Consider the following 17,781-nt stretch of genomic DNA (forward strand, 5'->3'; position numbering starts at 1 on the left):
TGAGTGCTGGGTCAAAAGTAAAACACTTGACCAAAGACTAGAGACTTCAGATATGAGAGTCCTGAGAAAGATTATAGGCGTGAACAGATGGCATCAATGGCAGTATCAAATTTAAAACGAGGATATTAGGAAAGAACTTGACATTGTCAGCATCCAGGAATGCATTAGCAGTGCTAATCTCAGGTGGTATTGTCACTTAAACAGAATGGGTGAGGAAAGATTAGCAAAACAAGTGTTCTCTGCCAGGTTGGCAGGAAAACGACCGAGAGGAAGACCAAAATATAGGTGGATTGATACGGTACAAAGTGCTTTAGACGATAGAAATATAAGATCTGATAATATTTGAGTGTTGACAAGTAACAGACTGATTTGGAGGAAAATTATAGATAGGAAATTAATAATGATGTAATTTTTTTCATGTAGTACTATCATATCCTCTACACCCCTTGAGGGTACATGCAGGAATTTGATGATGATGGTGAAAATACCAAGCATAAATATCTTTATTTTCCAGTCCTTACTCATTCTACAGATGTGTCCAAATAATTGCAGCTTCCGTTTTATAATCTTGTGCATTAGATTCTGTTTTGGTTGTATCTTCTGATAGAACTCTGCATTGGTGATTTTCTGTACCCATCCTATTCTTAGAATCTTCCTGTAACAAGTTCTTTCAAATGTCAAAATTCTTTTTCTTGATTCTTTATTTATTACCCACGTTTCAGATCCGTACAGTACACTGCTGAAGATGCGTGTTTCCAGTACTCTTAGTTTTGTTTGCAGACTGATCACTTTACTTTTCCAGATGCTATACATGTTCTTCAGATTTGTTCTTCCCTTTGCAATCCTGATCTTTATTTCTTTTTTACAGTCCAAGTCATATGTCAGTTTACTTCCCAAATATGTGAATTATTCTACGTTTTCTATATCAGTTCCATCCACTTGTATCTTTTGTTTCATGTTCTTCTCAGCAAATACCATTGTCTTTGTTTTTCCCAAGTTCATAACAAGTCCAAATCTCTTCCCTTCCTCATTTAACAGCTTCAATGTTTTTTTGTAGTTCTCTTTCGTCTTCTTCAATAATAACAATGTCATCTGCAAATCTCAGATTGTTAATTCTCATTCTGTGTACAGATATTCCTTTTGCATCTTCCTTCAGTTTGTCCATTGCTCTTTCTAAATGTGCAATGAAAATGCTTGGTGATATTGGGTCCCCCCCCCCGTCTAGTGCCTCTGCTTGTTCTAAACCAATTCCCCAAATCATCACCTATTCTAACTGCTGCAACTGCATTCTGATAAACATCTTTTAATATAGCTATTAGTTTTTTATTAATTCCGTAGGATTCCAGAACTGCTAATGTCACTTTCTGGTCAATACTGTCAAACGCTTTCTGAAAATCAACAAAGCAAATATATATGTTTTTGTTTTTTCTATATATACCTCACACACAAAAAAAAAAGTTTAAAACTTTTAAGAAATAGATAATGATATTGTTATGGCAGCTTCAAATATTTTGGAATTCTGTTGGAGGGAAACAGCATTTCAACTCGACAATTGTTGGCTTGCCTTTGTCATCGAGTTGCCTGATCTTTTGTTAATACCTCACCAATCATGTGCATAGAGATGGAAGCAACCATAGAGGAAATGTGGGAGTGAGAGCATTGACTTCTACTCGATCTTTGATTGCACAGGGGTGGAACAATGAATTCCTTTAGGTTTAGGTTCTACATGGAGTGGATGGCAGTCGGCGACTACATCCTGACTCCATCAGGTCTGTTGTGTGACTTGATTTTGAGAGCTTAGAGCATGCTTTTGCCAGATATAATTGCCAAGAGTTGGGAGGAATCGTTCAGACTTGCACTTGTTGTGTTTAATAATACGTCATCTACATAAAGATAAAGCAAAGAAAGCTAAGTTTGACATCTCCAATTCTTATATCAGGCTTAATGTTATTTATTTATTTTTTTTCCCATAATGTGATCCATATAGATCAGCGTTTCTCAACCTTTCTAAGCCCAAGGACCAGTAAAATGCCTAAAACAATTCTATGGACCACTAAGTTACAGAAGCGTAGCGGGGGGGTCGCCCTGGGCAGCACTTTTTTAGCGTTTAAGAAATCTTGCCATAGTGTATGGCAATAAAACTATATTGTTGTTCACTTCACCTCTCTTTTATTATTTGTCATTTTTCCGCTACAAATTTAGCGGCAGAATGACGAATAATAAAAGAGGGGTGTAGTGAACAATGCTATAGTTTTTTTTGCTTCTACCTTTGAACATTCTGACACTGTTGGTTTTTTTTAAGTCTCCATTTGATTTCAATAATTTTTACTTATTCAATTTTAATTTGTTTTGTTTGGATAATTAAAAATATATATTTATTTAATTAATTTAAGTCTGCCTGCGGACCATCTGTCCTATCGTCGCAGACCACAGGTTGAGAAACACTGATATAGATGATGAATAAGAGTGGAGATAATGTGCATCCTTTATCATATAGTCTGAATATGAAAATTTATCATATTCAGACTTAATCAAGAAAAACAAATTTATTCAGAATGCGCTCTAGTCATTAGCCAAGTTTTAGTTTCTTAATTAATGATATCTTTTAATGATATTCACACTGTAATGGTAAATAAAGGAAGCTTGTGTTAAGTGAGAGTTATAAGATTATGTTTTCAGATATCTATTAAGAAACATTTTATGGGCATGAACATTTTTGAGTGGCGTCTAGAACTATTTTATTCTGTATTGAATGATGTGAAATAGAAATTTTTATTTTCACTAGTTTCATGAAATACTTTCACTTCATCAGGAAATAACGTGAATAAACTAAAAAACTAGAAAGCAAGTAATAACAGTTGACTAGGAAATAATGTGAACATGTTTAAACACAGAAAGTGTGCATTCACTATTACACTGGCTGCTTGTTCCTGGGTTGCTGTAAACAATCAGTAAAAATGGTAAGTGTAGTATGAGTAGCAGTTAGCAGATGAGGCTAACAGAAATATTAGGTAGTTTTTTTCAATATGTGACTAGTAGAAGGAGGAATGATTATGGGAGAATGATAAACACTTGAATGAGCAGTTCATTAAAGTATTCCATCCTTGTGATTGTATCATAATGCAGAACTTGAGGCCAGTGGGAATGGGGGAAAAACTAATTATGATGAGTGAGCAGGAGGTATATATTAGGAATTGAGTAAGCTGGTGTCAATAAGGCCATGAGATTTTAGAGTTTTAGACTAGCCCAAGTTGCAAAGGAGTGGAATTATGGCAAAATTATTCCACTTCATAAAGGGAGAGGGGGTGATAAGACAAAGCCTTCAAATTATAAACCAATCAGCTTGTCTGGAGTTGTGATCAAGGTGCTGAAGAAACTAGTGAGGACAAAGATTCAGAACTGGGTTGACAGCAGCAGAATTCTCTTTAATAGATAGCATGGATTTGCTAATGGAAGTGTTTTAGCAATCTGCTTGCTTATTATAATAAGGTGATGAATGCATTGGACAAGGAGGAAGAGTTGCATATACAGTAGTATATTTAGCTTTTGCAAAAGCTTTCGATAGATTGCCATATGAAAAACTAGTAGTTAAATTTGAACAGATGGAATTGGAGATTGGCTCTGATAGGTATCAACAAGTTGCATATGGGGGAGTGATATCCCAGAAAGAGGAAAGTCACTAGTGGTGTGTCCCAGGATTTGGTTTTGGGACCATTGTTGTTTAATTTGTATGTAAATAATATTAGAAAGGGGGAAAATTAAATTGTGATATACAGTTTGTAGATGATGCAAAGTTGGGGAGGGCGATGAGAAGTAGAGCAGATATTGTATCTTTGCAAGAGGACCTAAATAGTCTTTGTGAATGGGTGAGGATGTTAGTTTAATGTAGCCAAGTGTAAGGTTTTAAATTTTGGGAAGCAAAGATGGAATGCAGAGTGTAGGATTCATGGGGATATTTTAGAGGAGTGGAGGAAATGAAAGATCTGGAGGGGGGTGATAGTGGATAGGGACTTGAAATTTTGAGGACCTTTTACTAAAATTGTGAAGACAACACAGTGGATTATGAGTATGTTGCAGAAAACACTGACATGTAAAAGTAAGGATGTTATGATTCCATTGTACAAGGCTTTGATCAGGCTACATATAGATTACTGTGCACAGATTTGGTCACCTGGATTTCAAAAGGATGAATTATTGGAGAAGGTTTAGAGACAATTGATTAAGTTGATTTCTGGTCTCTGGAATATAGAATATGAAGACTGATTGAGAGAATTCAAATTACAGAGCCTAGTGGATAGAAGGAAGAGGGGAGATATAATTGAGACATAAGTTGATAAGGGGTAATTACCAGATTAACATGGATGGTATTTTTCATAGAATATCTGGAGATGGGAAGAATGAGAAGCCATCCCTGGAAGCTATATAAGGCAGGTGTGAGCAAGCGGTGAGGAGTAGATTTTTTGCATGGTGAGTGATTGGAATGCATTGCCTGAGAGTGGTGAGTGTAGAGATGGTGAATGCATTTAAGTCAAGGTATGATGAGCTGTGCATGTGACTCCATGGAGTCAATTCTCTCTTGACTCCATGGAGTTCTGTTGTTAAGAATAATAGATTACTGTTTTTACTCAAGAGCATTCAAAGAATCAGCTGAAATGATGAAGCATCCCTCTACAGTGCAACAAAAATCAGGGGATGATTTTACATCAAATCTGGTCTTCATTAACCCCCTCCCCGAATCAGTCATGATGTCTACAGATGTCAAGCTAAATCCCTATACAATTCTGTAACACCTATTGAATAACATGAATAAGGGGAGTGCAATTTGGTCTCACTATTTTATCTACCTCGGTCGGTAGGGAGGTTAATCCTATCACGACACACTCGTATCTATCGGTATTGTAGAGCAACCCACGAATAAGTGTAATAGTGAATGTATGCTTTCCATTGTTTAAACATGTTCAAATGTTTTTCACTGGAGATGTTTTGCTTGCTTTCTAGATTTTTAGTTTATTCATGTTATTTCCTGATGAAGTGAAACAAAGTATTTCACGAAACTAGTTGAAATAAAAATAAAAATAAAGTAGTTTCTACTTGGACATCTTTGTTTATGGTTTAATACTGGATAAAATATTTCTAGAATATCCTCTCTCCACAGAAATCTACACAATTAATTTGAGGGGTTTTCCTTCTCAGCATACACTCAGTATATACCTTTTCATATACTGAAAGGCATACAAATGAATGTTAGAAAAGATCATAACATATAGACATGTTTACACAAGAATATTATATTTTAATTTGCCAAATATTTCAGTCTGAAAATAACAGACTATCTTCAGTGGCTACATAGGAACAGTTTTTAACAAGGTGGAATACCAGCAATTGATCGTTCAAAACTAGAACGAGCAAGGTAAAGTTCTTAGAAAAAGAGGAATGGGTAAACCATCAATGAGATGGATGGATGGTGTGTGTGGAGTGAACGGATCTTCAGAGAGTTGAAGCCTCCAGAAAAGCATACAACAGGACTACATGGTGAAGCCTGGTGTAGCACATCATCACCAGAGCAGATGTGCTACACTGGGCATCCACAGAGTGACTGTATGGCATCCGTGGATGCCCAGTGAACAGATGGATGGATGTATTAAAACTGAACATTTTTACACAGTGTGAGATTTATACAACTGGATACCTGACCTCATTATTCAGAATTTCACTAAAATAAATTTCACAAGTTCTCATATTTTATAGTTTTAAATACCTATTCTTTTTTTCTTTCTTTTTTTTTTTTAACTGTTTTTCTGTAGACTTGTTCAATAATTAAAATTTTATTTGTCTGTTAACAGCATGATTATCCAACAGATTGTCGTCCTGGTGGTACTGATGGGAATTATATTATGTATGCTAGTGCTACATCAGGTGATCGACCCAATAATAACAAATTTTCTCCCTGTAGTATTCATAATATAAGTGCTGTACTACGTGCTGTCTTTAGCAATGAAGGAAAAGATAATTGCTTTGAAAGTAAGTTGAAATTTAGTGAAAATGCAAAATTAAACTTTGTTTTTATGCACTTAGATTAATTCATTGCAGTTTATTGGATTTAAATATTATCAAAACATAGATTCAAAAAATATGAAATTTCATTTTCAGCATACTGAACTCACTAACAAAACAATAATAATAATAGTTAATTATATTAGAGAAATAAAAATGTTAGTACCCAAGATTTAATCTAGTCATAAATTAAAGCTCTCTTTTGCTCTTCACACAGGATGCTTAAATCCATCCAATCCCATCAACTGCATAAAATTACATAAAACTCAAGTTCATATTTTATACTTTTGTAGTACATATCGTTGCTCATTTAAATCTATTTTTAAATAAACCTATAAAAAAAAATACTAGCATATTCAGCCATTTATAATTAAATAATCATTATATCATCATCAAATGTCATATGTATACCATTAAGAGAGTGTACCTTTTGAAATTCTGCATGAAATCTTACATTTATACTAACTTTCCACTGACAATTTTCATGCTAATTGGTCTTTTTTTTTCTTCCTTCTATCATGGATTTTAGGCTAGGTAGTCTATTCCAGTCTCATTACTTTTTCAGTGTTCCATTTGTTCTGGTTCTATTTATTTTTTTAATGTGTGGTTCCCACCAACAAAAGGTTAGTCATCCCTCAACTTACGTTGAGGTTCCATTCTATCTGGCAGGACGTAAGTCGACACATTAAATCAATAGAGTTATAGGGGTTAGGGACTTAACCGTAATGAGTATACTGTAATTTTAAGTTTTAAACCTTATAAAACTGTACTGTGCATTACTGCCACTATAAAACAGGAGAATACATCCAGATATTCTTCGACAATCTCATCTTCATTACCTTCCCTACGAGAAGGACCAGGCTGCAGTTGTGGTGTAACCTATTTTTTTTTGATGAAAATGTCCAATGTGCTTTGCTTATTCCTCTTCTTCTTTTCATCATAAATTTGTTTATAGCAAGCAAACGCATCATGTACTTTCCTTTCCACTAATACATAGCATTAAACATTGAGATCCATGTCTTCAGCGATTTTGAGAACATATCTGCAAGATCCTTCACTTGGGTCTTGCATATGTGAATTGTTTAGCTACTTCTTGTTTCTCTTTTCCCTCTTCCTTTTCCCTTTCTTTCTCTTCTGCAACAGGTTGTTCCTCCAGTTTGACCAATTTTTCATTGGCCAACTCTTCAGGGGAACTTTCTGTGAGTTGAATTATGTCATCGTCATCATTCACTTCGAGATTTAGATTGTTTGCTAGGCTTACTATTTCTTCAATCAATTTACAAAGGTCTTAATTTTTGTTTAACGCTTAAAATCATGCACAAACCTTTTTTTAATGTCTTTTTCCATATGCCACTCATACATTGAGAGATCACTTCATCCCAAGTCACAGCAATATTTTTAATTACATGATAATTATTGAATGCTTTCCAGAATTGCATGAGAGTCTGATCATTTCCTTCAGCAGCAGAAATGGCTTGCGAAAAAGTTCTCTGTAGATAATAAGCTTAAACGCACACACTACAAGAACTCCCTGAAGTAGCGTTTGGAGGTATTATGATCGTTATCTTGGGGTGAAGATCACTGATGTAAGGTGGATAACCAGGAGCATTATCTAGAATTAATTAAATTTCACATTTTCTTTCACAGTAGCTTTCTATTTCACTCGCATAACAGTTGATTAAGACTTCCTCAAACAATTTTTGAGTCATCCACGACCTCTTATTGCTCCTATAATGAATTGGAAGAGTATGCTTCCTAATGTTTTTGAAGGTTTGTGGATTCTCACTGTGCCATATTACAAATGGTTTCAGTTTATATCCAGCCACATTACCCCCCCCCCCTTTTACAGAATCGTAATATGGTCTTTAAGAGCTTTGAAACCAGGCATAGATTTCAGCTTTTTGTGGATGAATGTCTGCTTGGGCATTTTTTTCCAAAACAAGGTCTCATCCACATTAAATATTTGCTGTGGCAAATTATTTTCCTCCATAATAATTTTATCCGATTTCTCCACAAGCTCCTTGGCAGCCTTCTCATTGGCACTTGCAGATTCACCATACATTTTCACATTATGCAGTGCAAAACTGCTTGAATCTCATGAACCAACCAGAAGTATTGAATTCGTAGTTGCAATCGGGCCCTGCTTTCTCCTTCAACATGTTGAAGAGAGTTAGTGCCTTAATGGTTATGGTCATAGTACTAAGGAGTATGTGCTTTGGGTTCAGGTCCTCTATCCACAATGGAAGTAGCTTTTCCATATCACCAATAGATGTTGTCATAAGGATAAAATTGTAGAGTTTCACAGCTCTACAATTTTATCCTTATTTTTCAAAATGATCATCACTGTAGAGACCATCCAGTCGTGCAATCACGTTGATGGGCTTACCAGCTTCATGTTGCTTTATAATTTTCAACTTTACTTCAAGATCAATTGTTTGCCTCTTTTTATGTGATTCTTCACCAGGTTTTTTGATTGGGTGTGTAGGGGCCATGTTGTACAAAATATTTAATGATAAATGCACAACCTATTTCTCAAATACAAAATCAACAGAGGAACTGTTGAAGGCACGTGCCAATTGCTGACTGCCGAGGGAGGTTGCTGCTGAATGTGCTGTTGCCACTCTGCATGATGTATCGTTGCTAAATAGAAACCTTTTTACTTTATGCTCACTTGCTTCTTGTTCAAAAGTATAGTCGAAAATGTTATTCCCTTATGGGATCATTGACGTATCTTTGAGTGGACGCAGGTTGAGAGATGACTGTATTAGTAAACTATTGTACATTTGTACTATGGGTGAGCTAAGGATTTAAAGAAGAAAAAAAATATATCAATTTTATATATTTTTTGCATTTTTATGTAGTCTGGAGACCCTGCGCTAGAGATGAAATATGAAACTTTTACAAGCCACTTCTAATCTCCAGTAAGTAGGGAAGTAGTATCACACTGGGAAATGAAATTCATCTTCCATCTAAAGACAATCACAAATATCCATGCCCATGATGAGATTCGTATTCCCAACTCTTTGATTGGAGAGTGGGCATACTAACCACTCAGCCTACTGGCTTTGGTATAGTTCACTATGGCCCATTTAGAAGCATTCAGTTTAGATGTACCATTAATTGGTTTTTATATTCAGACATTGTAAAATTTCATAATTTATTTTATGTCCCACTGTATATCCAACTTTTTTCTGAGAAATTTCATTTCTGTTGTTGGAATTTGTTCTTCATCTTTTTTATTGTACATATTTTAGTTCCACATTATTAATAAAGTTGATTTGGACATAAGATTATATAGTCTGATCCTTGTATGTTTTTGTCCTAGGGATAGCTTAAATATATTATTTATTATGGCATTTACTTGAACAAAATTTTATATTTTAAAGTTACTTGTAATAGTTTATTGTCCATCATTATTTTATTTGTCCATTAATATCTATAATATATATATTATGTTTATTATCCATTATTATTTTATTTTATTTAATTACTTTTATTCTCATATAATATTGTTCTGAGATTGCATATAATAATTTTACTGATCTTTTTAAATCATGTCTGATGTAGCTAATACAATTTGGTCAGATGCAAATAATAATATGTCTATATTTGTATATCAAATGGGTCATACCGTATCTAAAAATAGAAATCATAGTTACATATCTGCCATACTACTCTTGATATGTTTTTCCATTCTGATCATGATCTTTATATCAGCTACCTTCTCTAATGACTTGGAAAAATTCCTTCACTTCTTCCCTTAGGGGAACCGGTAGGACCATAGGCATAAACGTTTCATTGTTGATTTCTCCATTTTGAAGTTTGCCCAAATAACGCTACTTGAAACTGCCTTCTAATCAGGTAACCTTCATGTTTGGTGTGTTGAATGCTATTGCTACTCCTTCCTTTCCTTGATCATTATTTTCTGAGTAGAAATAACAGCCTGTATTTACTATTTAGCAAGATATCACATGTTGTAGTCTTCTTTGTCTGGGTAACACCAATTTTGTTCATATAGTACTTTTCCAGTTCTGCAAGCTCAATTTTCGTTCCCCCTGATACTCAGTAATAGTTCCTATCTTAAGTTCTTTTGACGTTGTGTTAGTTCCAGTAGCTGACTTTTCACTGTTCAACTTGGTTCCCTGATAAAAAAGTGGGGCTTTGTTTCATCGGGTGATGCCTCATCTAGCATAAAACCTCATTATGTTATACTATCATGTTTATTTTTTGTTTAAGTCAATAGCGATTAAGTTTGATTGCTAAGTCCCAAATTGACAGTCCTTGTTCATTCAGTACCAAATGGATATTTACTAAAAAGGTGCACCATTTGAAGGCGGGTATTGACATCAGAATCTCCAGTCTGTCTCCACATTCCTTAAAGGTTATGTAGAGGTCTCTGCTCTGTATTTTGGCTTTAACCCTTAGTTCCATTCCATTCTGATATTTGTTCTAATTTGACTGCTATTCTGTTTCTTATATGCATTTCTTCAGTAGACTGTGTAAGAGTTAGTTTTGGTATATTTAAATCAGCAAATATTTTTATCAATTTTTTTGTCTATTAATTTTATCAAAGGCTTTTTTTTTATAATTAGTAAAGACCACAATTTGTAATTCTTTTCTGTTTTCAATTATTAATTTTAGAGTAAAAATTGAGCCTCTTTCAATATCAGTCTTTTGGAATGTTCCAGTAGCCTGCCTCTATATTGTTCAGCTTCTCTTTTAATATCTCTGCATTTAGTAAATTAATTACCCTGTAGTTATTGTGTTCATCTTTACTTCCTTTTTAATAAATTGGAATAACCAGTGCTTTGTTCCAGAATTAATTTTTTTTTTTCACCTGTGTTTTTGTGCTGTTTCAGATTTATATCGTCTTCTCCTGGTGTTTTCCTATTTGTCATTTTATTGATTGTTTTGAGTTCTGATGTAATATTTTCTGTTTGGTCATTCTTTGTTCTATGAAATTAGCTTATCTGTCAGGACTCCAGTATTGTTGTAACTTATTTGACTCTTCTAATACACTTCTGTGTGAAACCAGCTAGATCTTGGTCTTCCTTTAAGTGTTTTTCTTATCATTCTGGCATCAAAATGTGCTTCACTAATCTTTAACTTGCCATTCTGTCAAAGTGATCACACCATCAGAGATTAGCTCTGCTGACACATACCTGAATGCTAACAGCATCAAGTTTCTTCCTAATATCCTCATTTTTAATATGGTTCTGTCTTTCATTCCATCTGTTCACTCTTCTACTTTTTCTCAGATCTTGTATATCTGTAGTTTCCAGCCTTTCATCAGTTGTTTAATTCCAACCCAGTTCTTATGTACATAAGTTAAAATTGGTTGAATACTTTGCATATATCTACTTTGTATAATGTGTTGAATAATTTTCTCTTATTCCTTATAAATTTATTCGGATCACTCTCTACTATGCCATCTTCACTTATTCTTGTATCTGTTTCCATATTCAATTAGCCATCTTCACTAAAAATGGTGTCTAAATAGTGAGAAATGGTTAATTTGTTCTATAGGCTACTTACCCATTCAGGATGTTTTCAGTGTTCCTATCTGTTTTCATAGTATTGTCTTTTTATTACTAATTATCATTCCAAATTTACAGCAGTTATACAGTTAAGGAATTTTGCAGACTTGTACTGTATTTATTTAAGAGTATAGCATCATCTGCATGCAGTACAGTGCTTAGTTAAATCTTCAGTTTTGATGTTAGGCTTAATGCCACTTTCCTGCATAAAGTGATTCAAGGTGATGAATAACAGCAGAAATAGTATGCACCATTATTCCACATCTGATTTTACATCAAACTAACTTCCTGCTTCAGTTCAGATCATTGATATTAGCATCAATTTCCTGATGTGTACCCTCAAGGAGTGTTCAGGCTATTATGACAACATTACGTGATAAGTTTACATTATTATTAATCTCCTATCAACAATTTTCCTCCAAATTAGTTTATTACTTGTCATCATCATCATCATGATCACGAACCATGAGCTCACTGCTCGTTGATGTCTGATGCCTGTTTCACTATCTTCCACCTTTCTTTGTCCAGTGCACAGTGTCGCAGTTTTTGTACACCCATTCCACACCAGTCTTTTATATTGTCTATTCTCTGTATGGTCTACCTCTTCTGTTTAAACCATCAAAAATACCAAGCATAAATATCTTTATTTTCCAGTCCTTACTCATTCTACAAATAATTGCAGCTTCCGTTTTATAATCTTGTGCATTAGATTCTGTTTTGGTTGTATCTTCTGATAGAACTCTGCATTGGTGATTTTCTGTACCCATCCTATTCTTAGAATCTTTCTGTAACAAGTTCTTTCAAATGCCAAAATTCTTTTTCTTGATTCTTTATTTATTACCCACGTTTCAGATCCGTACAGTACACTGCTGAAGATGCGTGTTTCCAGTACTCTTAGTTTTGTTTGCAGACTGATCACTTTACTTTTCCAGATGCTATACATGGCCTTCAGATTTGTTCTTCCCTTTGCAATCCTGATCTTTATTTCTTTTTTACAGTCCAAGTCATATGTCAGTTTACTTCCCAAATATGTGAATTGTTCTACGTTTTCTATATCAGTTCCATCCACTTGTATCTTTTGTTTCATGTTCTTCTCAGCAAATACCATTGTCTTTGTTTTTCCCAAGTTCATAACAAGTCCAAATCTCTTCCCTTCCTCATTTAACAGCTTCAATGTTTTTTGTAGTTCTCTTTCGTCTTCTTCAATAATAACAATGTCATCTGCAAATCTCAGATTGTTAATTCTCATTCTGTGTACAGATATTCCTTTTGCATCTTCCTTCAGTTTGTCCATTGCTCTTTCTAAATGTGCAATGAAAATGCTTGGTGATATTGGGTCCTCCCCCCACCCGTCTAGTGCCTCTGCTTGTTCTAAACCAATTCCCCAAATCATCACCTATTCTAACTGCTGCAACTGCATTCTGATAAACATCTTTTAATATAGCTATTAGTTTTTTATCAATTCCGTAGGATTCCAGAACTGCTAATGTCACTTTCTGGTCAATACTGTCAAACGCTTTCTGAAAATCAACAAAGCAAATATATATGTTTTTGTTTTTTCTATATATACCTCACACACAAAAAAAGTTTAAAACTTTAAGAAATAGATAATGATATTGTTATGGCAGTTTCGAATATTTTGGAATTCTGTTGGAGGGAAACAGCATTTCAACTCGACAATTGTCGGCTTGCCTTTGTCATCGAGTTGCCTGATCTTTTGTTAATACCTCACCAATCATGTGCATAGAGATGGAAGCAACCATAGAGGAAATGTGGGAGTGAGAGCATTGACTTCTACTCGATCTTTGATTGCACAGAGGTGGAACAATGAATGCGGTTAGGTTTAGGTTCTACATGGAGTGGATGGCAGTCGGCGACTACATCCTGACTCCATCAGATCTGTTGTGTGACTTGATTTTGAGAGCTTAGAGCATGCTTTTACCAGATATAATTGCCAAGAGTTGGGAGGAATCGTTGAGACTTGCACTTGTTGTGTTTAATAATACAACGTCATCTACATAAAGATAAAGCAAAGAAAGCTAAGTTTGACATCTCCAATTCTTATATCAGGCTTAATGTTATTTATTTATTTTTTTTCCCATAATGTGATCCATATAGATCAGCGTTTCTCAACCTTTCTAAGCCCAAGGACCAGTAAAATGCCTAAAACAATTCTATGGACCACTAAGTTACAGAAGCGTAGCGGGGGGGGGGGGGTCGCCCTGGGCAGCACTTTTTTAGCATTTAAGAAATCTTGCCATAGTGTATGGCAATAAAACTATATTGTTGTTCACTTCACCTCTCTTTTATTATTTGTCATTTTTCCGCTACAAATTTAGCGGCAGAATGACGAATAATAAAAGAGGGGTGAAGTGAACAATGCTATAGTTTTTTTGCTTCTGCCTTTGAACATTCTGACACTGTTGGTTTTTTTTAAGTCTCCATTTGATTTCAATAATTTTTACTTATTCAATTTTAATTTGTTTTGTTTGGATAATTAAAAATATATATTTATTTAATTAATTTAAGTCTGCCTGCGGACCATCTGTCCTATCGTCGCAGACCACAGGTTGAGAAACACTGATATAGATGATGAATAAGAGTGGAGATAATGTGCATCCTTGTCTTACCTCTGATTTTACATCGAACCATCTTTCTGTATTTCCTTCAATTCTTACTGCTGACTTATAACTTAAATATAGACTATGTATTGCTGTATATAATATTCCAGTTACCCCATGTAATTATAGTGATTGGAAAAAATTTTTCTCTGGGAACCTTGTTATATGCTTTTCCCAGATCTACAAAACTTAAGTACAGATCTTTGTCATATTCTCATGATTTCTCAACTATTTGTTGTAAAGTGAAAATCAGATCTTGACAACCTCTATTTGCCTTGAATCCAGCTTGTTCTTCTCCAAGTTTATTTTCCAGTATGCTTGCATAAATCTTACCTGGAATGGTCTGGGTTTCCCTTAATCTAATAATTTATGTTATGCCTCTTCAAATCACAGATTCTTTTAACAGCAGGTTGTTTGTATTATTGTGTGTGTAAGAATATACATTTTACAATAGCAGTGTCACCATTTGTGAGAAACAGTCAGTGTGATTTGTATATATAGTTGTTTATGTCATTCCAAACAATTCGTATCTCTTCATTTTTTGTACTCAGCTTTTTTTTGCCAATCCTACAAAATTATAATTAATATCATGATATTAAAGAAAAGCAGTGCAACATATGCCATTTGGTTCAAAAAATACCTGAATTTGATTCTCATTTGTGATGTGAGATGAGTTAGCTGGCTTGTCATCTGCCCCAGCTAACACATCAAAAAATTTTGCAGATGTTTTCACAGCATTTATGTTCTTTGCTTTTAGCTGAGTTAGCTGGCTAGTCATCTGCCCCAGCTAACACATCAAAAAATTTTGCAGATGTTTTCACAGCATTTATGTTCTTTGCTTTTAGCTGAGTTAGCTGGCTAGTCATCTGCCCCAGCTAACACATCAAAAAATTTTGCAGATGTTTTCACAGCATTTATGTTCTTTGCTTTTCCCTCTGGTTACAGAACTTGGACAAATCATCATCAAATAATATGTATTGTAAACAATTTGGTCTGATTTCGTTCATTAACAGAAAATTGAAATATTCCTACTTTTCTTTAGAACTGTGTCTTGAAAAAGCTAGTAGTTTAGACTTCAACTGCAATACTAGTTATTACAGTTTTCCATGTTGGAGTGAGTTTGACATAATCTGGTGTGAGATGGAATCTAACAAAATGAAATCCAAAGTGAGGTGTTGCAAACTTAGTGAGTCATTTGCTAGTGATGAAGAAAAGTGTTACTAAATAAAAATGATGGATGCAAAATGAGTAGACAAATTGGGACTATAATTATTCGAATTATAATTATCTCATGAGAGGAATGAAAATGAATTTATTGATCTGTTGCAGGACAACTTCCTCAAGCAGCATGTGACAGAAGGAACTGGAGGTCAAACAGTATTAGATCTGATTATAGTATCAGAGGAGGTTTCGGTTAATGATATAACTATTTTGCCTCTGGTTGATAACAGTAATCATATAGTATTCATTTGAGAATACTATATGATACTGTAAGTTTATGCTAAGTTTATGAGTTTCATTCAGAAAAGGTCACGTGCTAAACTACAAAGCACAAAATTATAACCAATGGAGGAAGAATGTGACTGATTATTCACCCTGGTATCAGTTGTTGAATGGAAAGGATATTGACAGTGATTTATCTGTACTTAAATATTGCATCATTTAAGTATTTTTTAAAATGATAGGAATCATTTTAAAAAATACTTAAATGATGCAATATCCGGTCAAATCAGAGATCAGAGCAGAGGAACTGACACTTTGGCATACCATGATTGCTAACCTCCAAATTGGAGAAGCTACTTAAGAAGAAGATGCATTATCTAAATGTGAGAAATAAAAAAGTCAGTACCTACAAATTAGAATGTCTGTGAACTAATGTGATCATCAGTGTTTTGCATTTTCCCTAAACATTGTGCTTTTTAATATTGAAAAAATTAAAAAATATACACAGTGTTCAAAACCTTATAATTAACAACAATAAACTAGTATTATTTACCCATCTTTCTAGTTTTTTCAGATCATCACAAAGAGCAACAGTATCAGTTATATCTATTCCTTCCTAGGTTCACCTTATCACCTAAACTGAAAATCTCCTTGAACTCGAATGATATTGAATTGTAAATTTGTAAAACTAAATGATGGCATTAATAATAATAATTATCCTTCCTTCCTTATTAAAATCCTTGATAATGGATGCAAAGATTTTATGTATTCGTGAAGCATGAAGTTTTGTATTCATTCCAAAGTGTATTGCAATACTGTCTATAGATGGGACCAATAATACTAGTTTACCTACAGTGTAAAATATTGGTGTTTTTCACACACACACTTTGAAATGTGCAATCATTTCAACTGTAGTGGGAAATAACACTTCTACTTTGCAGTAGTGGTTATTGTAAATAACTTAGTTTCTTCACCTCTCAATATTATATGTAATATAACATAAATTTACAAAATATTTCAGAAGGGAAAGAGGAAGAAAAAAGGATAAATATTCATCTCTGTTCATTTAGTAGAAATACATGTTTAACTGTGCATTGTAGATTATTATTATTAACATTATTATTATAAAAATAGCATGTAAGATATCAGCAAAGAGCATGAGTTTAAATGAACATGAAGTACCATTTACCACTGTTTTTTTGGGATACTCCCAGTTCAATGACTATAATTTATCATCATCATCAAATTCTTGATATTTACCCTCAAGGGGGTGTACAGGTTATGATAGTACTACATGAAAAATTTATATCATTACTAACTTCCTATCTACAATTATCCTCCAAATCAGTCTGTTACCTCTCAAGACTCCAACATTATCAGATCTTATATTTCTATCTTCTAAGGCCCTTTGTGCTGTATCAATCCACCTATAATTTGGTCTTTTTCCTGCCAACCTGGCAGAGAACACTCGTTTTGCTAATCTGTTCCCTCCCATTCTGTTTAAGTGTCCATACCACCTGAAATTACCTCTGCTAACGCATTCCTGAATGCTAACAGTGGCAAGTTCTTTCTTAATATCCTCGTTTTTAATATGGTATTGCCATTGATGCAATCTGTTCATGCCCCCAATCCTTCCCAGGACTCTCATATCTGCGGTCTCTAGTCTCTGGTCAATTGTTTTACTTCACTCAGCTTTCAGATTCATAGGTGAAAATTGGCTTGGCTGGAGTACTGACTTGTATACAGCTAATTTAGTGTTTTTGCTAATTTCTCTTTTATTCAATATAAATTTATTCATTTGACTGCCTACCATACCAGCTTTGTTAATTCTGTTGTCTATTTCCATATTTAATTTACTATCTTCACTAAAAATCATGCCTAAGTAGCTGAAATGTTTTACTTGTTCTATAGCTTCTCCATTCACAATGCAGTTGATATTTTCTATGTTTCCTGCCTATTTTCATTGTCTTTGTCTTTATAATGCTGACCTTCACCACCATAACCTACTACAACAGTTATTCAATTTAGTCAGGGAATCTTGCAGGCTTGTAACGGATTTATTTAGAAATATAACATCATCTGCAGAAAGCTGATATTAACATCTCCAATTTTGATATCATGTTTAA

At 34.1% G+C, this 17,781-nt stretch overlaps 1 protein-coding gene across 1 annotated transcript in view; it reads left to right on the plus strand.

The window, feature by feature from the left end:
- kuz (zinc-dependent metalloprotease kuz) overlaps window positions 1–17,781 on the plus strand; it is a 258,645-nt gene that overhangs the window by 147,405 nt on the left and 93,459 nt on the right. Inside the window, exon 8 of the mRNA XM_090399403.1 lies at window positions 5,844–6,021. Coding sequence (XP_090255529.1) covers window positions 5,844–6,021 — 178 coding nt within the window. The remainder of the gene's footprint in view (window positions 1–5,843; window positions 6,022–17,781) is intronic.

This window comes from Typopeltis vanoorti, chromosome 1 (assembly GCF_054136105.1).
Source record: "Typopeltis vanoorti isolate ZY-2024b chromosome 1, IOZ_Tvanoo_1.0, whole genome shotgun sequence".
Lineage (NCBI taxonomy): Eukaryota > Metazoa > Arthropoda > Arachnida > Uropygi > Thelyphonidae > Typopeltis > Typopeltis vanoorti.